Source organism: Taurulus bubalis (assembly GCF_910589615.1).
Source record: "Taurulus bubalis genome assembly, chromosome: 3".
NCBI classification, from domain to species: domain Eukaryota; kingdom Metazoa; phylum Chordata; class Actinopteri; order Perciformes; family Cottidae; genus Taurulus; species Taurulus bubalis.
This window is the reverse complement of record NC_136591.1, coordinates 13,898,023-13,911,686: the sequence shown is the minus strand read 5'-3', so window position 1 is coordinate 13,911,686 and position 13,664 is coordinate 13,898,023. Positions and strand designations below refer to the sequence as shown.

Here is a 13,664-nt window from a genome sequence, read left to right as displayed (position 1 = left end):
AATTAATTATCGGATTGTTTTTTGATCTGCTTGTAATGCAGAAAATTATGCAAAACCCCCCGCAGCAAGTTAATTAAGCATACCACTTTGAATAAGTGATCAGCTTGACTTTAGATTACACTCACACAAGTGCCTGAAGTATGTGTAAATAAAAACGAGAGGCGGCGCGGCATACTCATTGGACACGGAGTGTGACGATCACATCGTGGAAAGCAATTTGACCCTTTTTTAAGTCTTTATTTTGTAATGAAGGCCTGTCTATTGAAATGTGACTTTTTCCCCTCCAATGCAACACTTCTGAGTGTGTATGTGAGCTACTTCCTGCTTTCAGATCCCTTGATTCAAGGAAAGCTAAAAAGAAGGGAAACTGCTGGAAAAAGTGAATTGGGTTGAATTTGATATCAGATTTTTTTCCACTCATTTTAAGGAAGCGACTCAGTACCATACTAAATAACCCTTTATTCATTTTCTAATGCAATGTTGCTTAATATCCATTTTTCTTTGCTTTGGCCCTCTGCTTCCTTATTTCTATTATGTTTCTATTATTTGTGCGTGCAGCAGAGAGCGTAGAAGTAATAACCTTGTATCTGTAGTGCTGCAGTATGGACCCTGGTGACTGACACTGTGTGTGTGTGTGTGTGTTAGAGTGCTGGGACCAGGACCCCCACCGCAGACCCAATTTCAGCTCCATCCTGGCCCAGCTCACGGCCCTGGAGCAGCAGGTGAAGGAGGAGATGCCGCAGGAGTCCTTCCACTCCCTGCAGGAGGACTGGAAGCTGGAGATCCAGGACATGTTCGATGAACTCCGGGCTAAAGAGAAGGTAGGAGGCAGTGATTGAGTAGAGTAACCATTTGTGTTCCTCTTTTTATTCATCCATCCATTTTTTCAAAAGATAAACCCAAATGAAACATATTTTCATCCATACATGTTCAAAGAATACTTGAATAATCAAATGACTTAATATCAAACTATAAAGTAATTTAAAGGGCCAGTGTATAGCATTTCAGAAATGAAATATAATATCCATTACTCTGTTGTCATTACTGTGAAACTAAGAATCGTTAGCTTAGAATGAGTCCTTCATATCTTCAGAGGTTGTGGGTCGTCTTCATGGAGTCCTTCATGTTGCACCACCATGTTTCTACAGTAGCCCAGAACGGACAAACCAAACGCCGGCTTCGGAGACAATATCTGTTGCTAGTGTCGTTAGCCACACATTGAAAATGAGTTGGCAACACTGGGCTGGCTTTGTGCGGTTGGATAATTTAAAAAAATCTAGCAAACTTTCACCAGTGTTACCTAATCAAGCTTTAATATAGACGCCCATCCATACACTGTAACTTTTTAATTTGTGCCTTCAAACACAAATCTGTGGAACATCAAATCAAATGTCAAGTTGTCAAGCTGTGAGACCTCCTGCCATTAATGCTCTCAAAGATTTAATTGCAACCCGAACCCTCAGCGATTGGCACGACCCGCTCCAATTTAAGAACACCTCCTTGTCTCTTTTCCTCCAACCTGTCCCTCCTCCGCCATCAGGAGCTGCGATGTCGCGAGGAAGAGCTGAAGCAAGCGGCCGTGGAGCAGAAGTCCCACGAAGAGTTCCTGCGGCAGCGTGAGCAGCAGCTGGCCCAGTGGGAGCAGGACGTGTTCGAGCGCGAGCTCAGCCTCCTAATCTTGCACCTGAACCAGAACCAGAACCAGGAGAAGCCCAACGTCAAGAAGAGGAAGGGCACCTTCAAGAAGCACAAGCTCAAGTGCAAGAATGGGGAGAAGATCGGCATGCCTCAAGGTGTGTGTCTGTGTGTCTGTGTGTGTGTGTGTGTGTCTGTGTGTCTCTGTGTGTGTGTGTGTGTGTGTGTGTGTGTGTGTGTGTGTGTGTGTGTGTGTGTGTGTGTGTGTGTGTGTGTCTGTGTACTGTTTTTTGAGTTGTTCTGTCACAAATCTAACTACTAGCCGGATTGTGTCAGCCAACGGTGTTGACGAGAAATTCCATTTCAAGGGCCATTACTGGCTCAATCTCAAGAAGCAGCAAAAACAACAACAGGCACAGAAAAAAATAGGAGAGAGCATCAAGGGAGAGTTTTGTGGTGCAACTGTAATTTGGTAGCTCGGCTTTGCTGAAGGTTCCTATCAGGACAGGACTTGTTTAGCTTTAAAGGCAGATTTTTATTTGATTTATTTTAGAAAATTAGGCCGCAGATTTAATTTTATTTTCATTTCCAATTTTGAAAACCGGCAAACTGTTCCCTCGCCCTGAGACAAATTCCAGACAACCGTAAGACATTTAGGTGGCTAAAGGTGGAGCTTAGGCTGACACTGACCAACACACTCCTGTGTAACACTCCTTATGCGTCCTCCACTACCGTAAAGTCACACAGCCTGCTGCAGTTCACATCGTGTGTGTGTGTGTGTGTGTGTGAGTGTATTTTAGGCAGAGCAAGCATGCGTAAATACATTGTGTGTGTGTGTGTGTGTGTTGTGGTTAGGCCTTTCCCAGCAGCTGTGTGTGTGTGTGTTTGATGAGAGGGGAGCGTGAGCCAACCACGCCTTGTTACTTCCTGTGGATACACTGCTGGCTGGCCTCTCTTCACTTTCTCTCTCTCTCTCCCCCTCTTTCTTTTTAGGTATCCCTCCCTCACCCTTTCTCTCTCTCCTCTCCCCTCTAGCTCCCTAGTCTGTTTTTATTCTCCTCCAAACTAACTATCTGACTCCCTTTCTTTTGTCTCTTCCTCTCTGGAGAAATTAGACATATTATATAGGCGTCAAATTTGTGTACAAAAAAAGGCTGGTGTGTCAAGAGTGTTTTTAAATACTCATAACATTAAAACTGTTTGGACTAACGACTCCAAATTGTCTGTATATGTGCACATTGCATCCCTTAACATTCTATAAATATTTTGTGCGATTTAAACACTAGGGGGCGCTACAGAAATTTGGCCAATTTGGCCTTTTTTGTCTTGTAATTTAAATGATGTGGTCTACACTTCACATAGAGGAACATAATGCACAGTGTATTAAAATTGTCATAGCGCCACCTACTGGCGAAAGGAAATCAGCCAAACGGCATTGGATTTACATGCAATTTACATGAGGTGGTCTCCAAATACGGTAAACATGCTCTTGTAACTCCAATGGACTTCCTCTAATCTGCCCCAAACGTGCTTTGTCGTGCTTGCTAAAAGTCATGGCCTGAGGATATCGACAAGCCTTTTTTTTTCGCAGTCAAAGCGCCGCCTACTGGCGAAAGGAAATCAGCATTAGGTGACAAACTGCATCGTATTTAAGTGACAATTACACAACGTGGTCTAAGCTTCACGTGGAGAGACTTGACGCACTTTGTCGAGCATGTCGTCTAGCGCCACAGGGCGGATGCAGGAACCGGTGAAGTGTTTGCAAAGTGCAATTTCCCGCGTCACGCGCTCCACGAGGGTAGAAGATCGTCCGACCGGCGGGCAGACGTTCTCGGCCAGGCGAGCCGGCGACCTCGCCAGCAACCCCGAATGTGCCGGAGCGAGGACCCGCTCACAGCTGCTAGCAGCTTTAATTATTATTATTATTATCTTTTTTTCCTTCTTCATGTGCACTTTTCCTCATGCTGTGGTAAAATACGGCGTGAGGCTTTGCGGTTGCATCACACATTTTCACAGTGCAGTTAAAATTTACACAATAATCGCTTCTTTAGCCAGCTAGCCAGCAAGCTAGTTTAGCAACACCATTTCACTGTCAACCAGCAAGTACTCGCTAATGCTAAGAGTGAACGAGCAAATTACACCTATTTTATTACCTCAATTAACTAATTCAAACACTCAAGTTACTGCATTTCTTTCTTTAAATTTATAATTTGTGCAATTGATATCAAAATTCGTAATTAATTAATTAACTAAAAGAGATCCCATTCATTGGAGGTAATTGTTCATAATTTGAGGGCATAAATGACTAATTTAATTAATAATGTATTAGATTAGATTTCCCTCCTGATACCCACCAAGCGGTGTAGCTTGCTACTGCTGCTACATGCTAGTACTACATGCTCTTCAGACAAACCATTCCTCAAATTAGCATCAAAGGTAATTTAATCATTAGTCACTTCAAAGTTTCCCTTCTGACACCCACTGGGCCCTGAAGCTTGTTATTAGCAATGTTAGCTGGTAGCTAGTAGTAGCAGTAGCATGCTGTTAGTCACAGCTAAGATACATACATACATACATACATACATACATACATACATACACACATGCATAACTACATGCATGCATAACTATAATATAAGGAAGCTTAAAAAAAAGTGTTGCAACCTAACAAGTCCAGAATGTATGAATGTAAAGTAGAGGGAGGAAACCCCAAACTTGTGTGTGTATTTTGTGTTGTCGTCTGCCATCCAGATGCTCTAACATCCGTTTCATGTGTTGCAGATTTCATCCACAAGATCACGGTGCAGGCTTCCCCGGGCCTGGAGAAGAGGCGGAACTCTCCTGATCTGGGTTCGGGCTCCTCGCCCTCCTTTGGCCCGCGTTTCCGTGCGATCCAACGTGAGTGCGCTGCTTATTTCCCCCTTTATGGATGCAACACACAGGTGCACACGTTTTGTGCGTGTGCTTCCAGAGATGTTTGGAAAAAAACAAAGAATGTGGGATCGCTTGCCTTACGCCTCCAAATTCTCTCCTTTCATGTGCTCTCAACCACCCACTCGTCTTTTTTTGTCTTCCCATGTTGGCTCTCTCACAATCATACACACACACACACACACACACACACACACACACACACACACACACACACACACACACACACACACCCTTTTCCACTGTCCAAATATTATCTGACATCCTCCCAGTGGCTCAGTACTCCTCAGCAGCTTTTTTTCTTCCACTGCAGCCCTGCTCTCTCTCCTGCCCCCCCCACCCTTTGCCTGCAGTTTCCTCATTGCTCCAGCGGGGGGAACCATTGAGCTGCATTTTGATGGCAGAGGGAGTCCACAGTTTTATATGCATGTAGTGGCTACAGTGCGGTTTACTGAATTAAAAATACGCAGCGAGGAATTCGTTGCTCCAGTAGAAGAAGGGTGAGAGCAGTGGCAGAGATTTACAATACTCTTCTGCTTGTCAGGCTCGCAGACAAACGCCCTGAGATCGTTCCCTTCGGAGGGAAATTGTAGCCAGTGGGTCACAGGGGCTTAACCAAACCCCAAAAGGAAATTTGTGGTGTAGCAACAGTTAGTGAAAGGGATTTTTCTCTTCTAAACAATTACCCAAAGGAGGGGTTGACATAAAAAGCACAAATTGCAGTGAAACATTTATTTGTAAAAGTAGTTAGTAAATCTAAAACATCTGCCAGCTTCTTTTATTCATCCAGGCGAGGGCTGATTTTCTTTACTTGCTAATGACTTTCCTTAATGACTACCACTAAGCCATGAGTGTGTCTGTCATTAAAATGTGTTTAGTGGGTATTTATGCTTGCCCTCTCAGTCGTCAGCAGTGATGTATTGCTCGGGCCTCCCTGACTTATTTGTCTAGAGAACTGCCAAATTGATTTACATTAGTCCACAGAGTTCTATTCGACAGGAACTTTTGTTCTAACACAAACGAGTACAGGAGGGTACAATGAAACCTCCAGAATGAGCGTCTCAGAAGTGACTTCTCTCATTGTGCCGTGTTCTACTGAATTGGATCCCAAGGAAATGAAACCGTCCCATATTTTTCAGGCACTTTTTAAACTCTGGGATTGGAGTAGTTAGCATTTTTAGCATGTCGGTATGCTGGCAGACGTGCTGGCAGCTTGTGGATATCGCTATACTCATTATTATTTTTTCTGTCTGTGGGGGGCCGGATTAGTTTTGGTTCTTGAGCTTCTCTCTGAGTCCTGTTCATCGTTCCAGTTCCTGAGGTATAGAATTCTCTACATTTTTGTCTGATGTAAAATGCTAACTTTTTTAGCGACGCAGCTCTAGGGATGGCAGGACGGTCAGTCAGTACCTCAACAATGTTTCAATGGATTGGGATGGAATTTGCTACAGACATCCACACTTCCTATGGGGATGAATCATACAGAGTTGCTGATCCTCCAAATTTTCCTCTAGGTCAGGTTTAAAAAATAAATAAAAAAAATCTTCTCTCATCCAGGGAAATAGCTTAATTTTCACCCGAGGGATTGTAGCAAACGTTGGTACAGACATTCATGTCCCCTTTAGGATGAATTGTAGCAACTGAAGTGATTTTGGCGCTATACGTACTAAAGTAATGACTATTGAAAGCCTCAAAGTGTTTGAGGTTTTCCCGGGAATTTACTGTCCCCAAAGCCCAATTAGATTTATTTATTAGCAGTTACCAAATAACACTGAAGACTAAAGTTAATTGTCTTGTTCATTTTGATTCAAGTAAATTAATCTGGATTTTTGCCAAATCTAATCTTCTAACGCTACTCAGCAAAACTAATTTTTCCAGGATTAGTGAAAAACGCCTGTGCTCCAGCTCATAAACGTTGTCTTCACCTGCCAGCTAGCTCCTCAATAGCTTCTTAGCTATTTGCATCATCAGCTCCGAAAAAAAAAAAAAAAAAACGAGATGTTAAATTTTTTTATTTTTTTTTACCGCTTGCCTGAGATGGGTAAATCTAGATTTATTAGCCATGGTCACATACTTAAGCGGGCAGTCCTTATTGTTGATCACTGCCTCAGCAGCACTTTGTGTTTAGTAACATTTTGCTAATTTAAGATGGTGAACATGGGAAACATAAACCTGCTAAGCGTCAGCGTGCTAGCATTTTATCTCTGAGCAGTGCTCTTACTTCACACTACGAACTCAATCAGTATGAACCGCATGCTTCTTACTAAATGAACAATTAAGTGTGACCGTAGCAGCACACTGTTCACTCTGAAGTGTGCTATAGTGGTGGCCGGCCCAGCGTCATTTTAGCTGACCACGTGTTGCGAATCAAAATGGTTACTTTCTCTGAAAATATATGGAAGCTTAATAACGTGACATAAAAATCACACAATGACGAGCCATATTTATGCAGAATTATTATCCACACGGGCAGAAGAGGAAATCGTGATATTTACTCGACAAAAAATAATCAGCCAGGCCCCCCAGTGTAGCAGACTACATACTACATGAAAAATACTACATGTCCATTCAGAGAGCATATTTACCTTTGCCCAAATCTTAAGCGGAAATGACATGAATCAGAGCGGTGCCAAAACTCAGTGAAACCAAGCTGTCAGTTAATTGTTCCTCCCTGACATTTGCGTTACATTCCTCTTTGGTCTCTTCTTTTAACGAATAAGCCAGATGTGATTGTTGCGCTGGCTCCATAAGGCCTTCGGATGGTGTGAAGGGATCTGTATGTCTAGCCTAGCATATTACTGCACCTGCCGCGTGTGAATGAACGATGGCGCGGCGCTCAAACACTTCACTAGCAGCGCGAGCCGGTTGGCGGGCTGAGACGTGCTGCTATCGCCTGGGTAAAGCGTGTGAAAGGCAGGTGAAATCCCAACTTTTGATTTGCACCTCCTCTCCTGTCTCTCTGGAGGGGGATTTTTAGCTCTTTCTCAAACTTTCCGCCCCGCAAATCACTTTAGTTACCTGCTATACTATATGCACACGATAATCTTCACACTGTTTTGGAGTCAATCAGGATTTAAGCTGTGCAGAAATATGAGCAGAGAAAAAAAGGTGCATTGAAGTCACATGAATTCTAGCTGTTGCCGGAGTTGTTATTGGTGAAACCTTTGGATACAGCGGTATGGATACTGATGACACGTCTCCCTTTTTCTCCCGCAGTTAGTCCCAGTGACAACAGCAGGTCGTTCGGTCTGAGCCCGGTCTGGCCCCTCGAGACCCCTTCTCATAAACAAGCCAATGGAGACCTGAGGTTGGTCCCCCACTGGAGGCCCCAGAGCCCGAAAAGTCCCAAAAGCCCCAAAGTCCTGCGCCTTAGTCCCCAGGAAAGCAGGTACAGCAGCACTTTTCTCTGGCAAGTAAACATTTGAAAAATGGATGGATTTGATCACGCTCAACATAATTTATTACCATGCTTGAATATTTTGTAATTTTCTTGGCGCTTTCAGTCTGTCAATGAGGGCCAAGCTCCTGGATTCAGACAGCAATGTGAGGGGGGAATCCAAGGATGACTTTGAGGAGTACAGACCCTCCGCGCCAACCCCTCCCCCGGCTCAGAACGGTATCTGACACCCTCCATCACCGGCTTAACCGCCAGCCGCAGATCTTCCATTAGCCACTATTTCAACTCACACTGTCATGACTGTGAATTATGCATAACAGCTAAATGAATAATAAATGGCTCGTCTCTTTCTCCTTCTCTGTCTCTTTATAACTTAAAAAAACAACGTTTTTCTCTCTCTGCAGGCTCCTCAGCGAAGGACAGCCTGCGGCTTCCGCTACCTCAGCGAGACTCGGCCAGCGAGGAAGGGTGTTCCTCCCCGGCCGGCTCCCCAAGGCCAGAGAGGGGATCCCACGGTGGCCTCGTTAAGAGCACCCACCAAGCCCTTCTGGCTGGTGGCTCCCTGCTGGCCTCCATAGTACTGGGTCGCTGCCTGGATATTCCCCCAAGGGTGCCCCCTCGAACTAACCTCCCATCCCTCGAGAGCCGCACCCTCTCCGAACCAGAGATCTCCGCCCCTATGCCCCTCATTTCAGACCCCCCGGTGGTGGACGATCTCATCACCTTGTCCCCCTCCGAGCTGCTCCCCAAACCGCTTTTGGATCTAGCTCTGCAGTACCAAGAACTGAAGCCCTTGCCCCTGACGCCGCCTCCGCCGAATCCCCGCGAGAGGAGCATCCACCGAATGCCGCACAGTCCGCATTGCCACAGGAACCCCCTGCAGCATGGCAAGACCAGCCCGGGAGAACGGACGCCAAGTTCCCATGCGACTAACGGGGAGCTGGCCTGTGAGGCCTGGGAGCACAAAGCTGACAGGAGGAGGAGGTCCAGCCAAGGCCTGCAAGCCGCTCAGCTAGGTCAGTCTGACACCTTCACCGTAAAGCGGCCACACCACCAATCACTTAATTGTGTCACTTAATTCACACATTTTTACTCGCTACAAATGCTCACAGGGGGGTGTGGACTTTGAATACGTCTGTGTTTTCACCAGACGAGTTGTAGCTAAAGATTCAACCAAGTTGCATTGTGAGAAGTGTAGGAAGTCCAGTGTTTTGGAGCATAAATCATACTAGAGATTAAAGGTTGGATATCTTGATTTGACTGCATTGATTTGAGATGTTTTGTATTATTTGTATTTTACTTAATCACTGGATTGCCCCTTTTTAAATTACAGCCTCCTCTCCAAATTGAATCCATGATTTGTTTTTGAATTTATTTCCATTATTCATCCGCATTTCCTCAAGAGCACTAAGCATGTTTTTAGGAGGCCCCTCACTGTAATTGGATCCAACCTTGAATATTGCACATTTTCAGCATGGCAATGTTCCCTTCACAGTTCTTGCATAATAATTATTGTACTTTTTTTGCAAGATCATTTTTGGCACAAGGGAGGCTTCAATGCGGCACAAGCTTTTTCATTTACATCAAAGCTCGTCTTCAGCTATTTGCATATCTCAGGCACCAGCTGCCCCCCCCCCCCCCCACACACACATACACACTTCACTGCTAATACTTGCTAAACAAAGCTAGCATCCAATCTTCTTTTGTTTTTCCTCTTTCAATTTATTATTATTCTTTTATTGCAAAGTTGGAGATGAATGCAAAACATCCGGGGGCACAGCTGAGGTCATGCAGACAGAAAGTGCTGGTTTCAAAATTGCTTATAATCTATTATTGACTTCACCGCCACCACAACTGTCAGATAGCTTGGCTGGAGCTCGGCAGTGTCTCTTGGGTGTATTTGCACATTTTCACACGGAGGCATGTCAAATGTGTGCTTAAATGCTTTGCGTAAAGGAAGCATACATGACACACACGACACAAGATCACATTCACGAGGGATTAGCATTTATTCCCACCCTTAAATTACATGGGAAAATAGATGTTGAGTTCCTAAAGGGCTTATTTATACTTTTGTTTGAATTCATGTCAGTGTCATGCCCGCAGAGATGATCTGCATACCGCGCTCATCTACTGTATGGCACATTCAAACGTCTTTCCCAAAGACTAATATGCATATCTTAGAAGCACCGACACAGTTTAGAGCCGTAACGACGGCGGCGTGGGTATTGGTTGTTTTAAGAGCGAGTGGGCTTTACGAGGGCTTTAAGAGTGCCCTCTGGTAACGTTCCACACACTATATCTGCTCTGTTTGACTCGCAAAGCCTTGGCTGCTCCACAGAGATGTTCTCATCCCCCCACCCCCCAGGGACCGAGCAGCCATAACCATAATCTCAAGAACCGCATGCGCTCGTTACAACGGTGGGGGGGGGCACAGAGGTAAAAAGCCACAAGCAGACGGTGTTTTACCTAAACATCTTATTATGTTATCTCTGTAATGGCTGACAGACTGCCACGCGGTTGCCGGCGGTTGAATGTGTGCTTGAACGAGAGAGGATTCCTTTACGTGCGTTTTCGCTGCGCTCGCATGTGACTCCTGATTGCTCTTCCTCGTCATCTGAGGAGCCGAGCCGCCTCGGAGGGCTGCTGTTGATGTAAATAACGCCATTTGGCAGACACATTTGGAAATAGTAAATGTTCACTCAAGCTGATTCATTCTGAGTTTAATGTTCTTGTCAGTGCTAATTTACACTTGCTGTTGCAGCTCTGTCAACTAGTTACACAGCGCCATGTTGGGCTTAATTTAGACTAATTGCATCAACATTTTGTGCTGGTGACTGTTCCATTTCTTTTTGCAACAATAATGTGCCACTTTCGTGTTTCTGTTCGAATCAATTTCCTCTCGCAGGTTCATGTGTTTTGCAGAATACTAGAAGGCAAATACTAATTTCAGATTGGAGAGGAGCGCATGAAAGATCAGCAGGGCAACACCGCAGCGGCTTGAGAGTTTATCTAATTTGCAGATTTACAATTAAAGCCTCTTCTAAAGTGAGACTGAAGAGAGGGGGATGAAGATGTTCAATGTGTTGGAGAGTCTGCCTTTCTCCGAAATTGTGTCTTTGTTAAAAGTGGTACCTCGTGGATTTTCGACATGAAGGTCAATTTCGGGTGTTGTACCACCCGGCCTGTAAAAACTGTTATTTAATGTCTTCTGTGGCTCTGGAGGAGAAATCCAAGAAAATAACCCTGATATTTTGAGAAAGGCTTGAGACTTGAAGTATTTCACAAAAAACCTGTGTTATAAACTGGGGTAGTTTGAAAGAGTGGATTTAACAAGCAGGCATGGTCGAATAAAGGATTGTCTTGGGTTGCATTATGGGAAATGTAGGTTCCCAGCATTTTAAAGCTGGACTCATACTAGGGACTAAAGTCAGATATCTTGTTGTCTACTGCTTCTATTTGATGTCTGTTTCTCGCCAGTTTTTTAACCTTGTGAGATACTAAATGCCTGAAGTGCCCCTTTTTAATGTTTTTTCTCTCTGTTCCTTACAGTTTTGGACCTGCCCTTGTGCCAAGACACACAGGACTCTAATGACAAGCCTTCAGTGTCCTTGTCTCTCCACCCTAACTCTGCCCTCTGGAGCCCCAAAACCCGCCGTCTGGAGGTCACCGTCATCCCTCGGCCCCGCCCGTCCCCCATTCGCCCTCGCATCGATCCCTGGAGCTTCATCTCGGCAGGTAGCGGGAACTCAGCTGGTGGCCGCAGCCCACATCGCTTGGACATCAACCCTCTGGGCTACCAACCCTCCCCTACCAACCCTTTCACCAACTGTGACCCCTTCCCTTCACCGGACAACGATCCGTTCGCCCTCAAGGCTGACCCCTCGAGCGGCTCGGACACGGCTTCCCCCTTCGACCCCTTCTCGGCGCCCTTTCCCACCTCCCGTTCTGCCCCGTGCTCCACTAACGGCTCACCCACGCTGCCCTCGTTACGTAAAGCGCCCCTCTACCCGGCCGACTCGCCCCTCATCGACCTGGGCTGGGCAGCCTGCAGCAAGCCCCTGGATGGCACCAAAGAGAGAGCTCATCCCCGCAAGACACTGGGGCTCAAGCCCTTCAAGTCCCCAACGCAACTCAGAGACGATAGGTTCTAAACCTGTGCCTATGGCCGTGGTGTTTATCATAGCAACCTAGTCCAGGCACCTTTTTTTTTTTTTTTTACTGCTTGGCGAGGATTTGGAATCTTAAAAAGAAAAAAAACGCACAGTCATCACTCAACCCACTGAGGGAAGTTTCTCCAATGGGAGCCCCAATCATTGCAGGTCCTTTATACGCGAGCCTCCTGCTTCGGAAACCAGAAAGCCAGTGAAAGGTGGTACATTGGATGGTGGGATAGCTGCCTTTAAACCAAAACCTGGTGCCCATTTCATTCCCCCCTCTCTATCTTGGTTTCTCTATCCCTTTGAAGGAGCAGAACACAGATCACTAGTCCCATCTTCAGATTCTATCAGACTCCTCATATCACCTGCTTTCATCTCCCCCTGCCTTTGAAGCATTGTGACAATGCAGAGGTGGATAAGGCGACTTGCACAGCTTCATCTGCCTCTACCTCTCTTCAAACTGAAAGCATTCAGGACAATGGGAAATTGGAGTGCCGTACTTTGTGAAGTGTTTTTAGCATATATCTTTTTCAAGATTTCTTGAATGGTTATTCTGATGCGTAGGGAAGATGCTATGAATTTGGCTTAAATTTGCAAATCAGCTTACCATTGCTGTGTAGGAAAATGTCGTCTGCGTGCACGTATGTCTAGACTCATTGTTCAAGAAAAGCTTACTGTTTTTTTTTAAACGCCATCTGCCTGTTGCATTATGGGAGAATGCACTGGATATTCCAGGCCACTCATGAAATCCAAGACAAATCCATGACCCAGACATTCCACTTGGAAGCAGATAAAATTCCAATCACGTTCCCCTTGAAATGCCAGGGATTGGACAGATTCATTTGGGTGGCGGGCGACGCAGCACAGGAAACAGGACGGGGGAAGGCTCTGCATTCCCTTCATATGCCAAAGAATGCCACTGTGACGGTGTCAGAACTGGGACAAAGGGTGTTTGCAAATACATTGTTTTACCACTGCCAGATGGGTGGGGTCTGCCACATTGACAGAGAAAATTTAGACAATCACAGATAGTCTTTAAAGCGTAACTTTTAATGTACCTTTCTGTGGTTATCTTCTTTAATATCATCCAGGTCTTATCACTACCCGCCTGATGCTGTAGGGAAGGTTCAACCAAATACTATTCAAGTATTTGTAAATAGCTTCACTGACTACTTTATTTATTTGTAGGGTCCACCGGAGTAGTAGTAGCCTTGCAAAGACAGTCAAATGACACTTCTCTCCTTGACTTGATTGGACGAGTACTTGCACAGCTGTCATTGGTTCCCTCTTCCAATTCTTGAACTAGGGAAACAATTGTGGTTTTGTCACGAAATGTGAGCCAGAAACAGGATGTGAATGGTCAAACTCATACTACATTTTACCATTGTAAAATTAGAAAGGAATAGTTTGCCTTTTTGGGGAATACACTTCTTCCTTGTCCAGAGTGAGATGAAAAGATTGATACCTCACTTATTATGTCCGTTCAATATGAATATGTTAGCCTAGCTTAGCATAAAGTCTGGGAGCAAGGGCAAATGGCT

General features: G+C 45.1%; 1 protein-coding gene across 1 annotated transcript in view; it reads left to right on the top strand.

The window, feature by feature from the left end:
* LOC306733622 (mitogen-activated protein kinase kinase kinase 11) overlaps positions 1 to 12,117 on the top strand; it is a gene marked incomplete at both ends in the record, with an annotated part of 31,154 nt that extends 19,037 nt beyond the window's left edge. Inside the window, 7 exons of the mRNA XM_079214896.1 lie at positions 646 to 821; positions 1,541 to 1,793; positions 4,417 to 4,533; positions 7,783 to 7,954; positions 8,070 to 8,182; positions 8,368 to 8,979; positions 11,516 to 12,117. Coding sequence (XP_079071022.1) covers positions 646 to 821; positions 1,541 to 1,793; positions 4,417 to 4,533; positions 7,783 to 7,954; positions 8,070 to 8,182; positions 8,368 to 8,979; positions 11,516 to 12,117 — 2,045 coding nt within the window. The remainder of the gene's footprint in view (positions 1 to 645; positions 822 to 1,540; positions 1,794 to 4,416; positions 4,534 to 7,782; positions 7,955 to 8,069; positions 8,183 to 8,367; positions 8,980 to 11,515) is intronic.
* Positions 12,118 to 13,664: the final 1,547 nt, after the last annotated feature.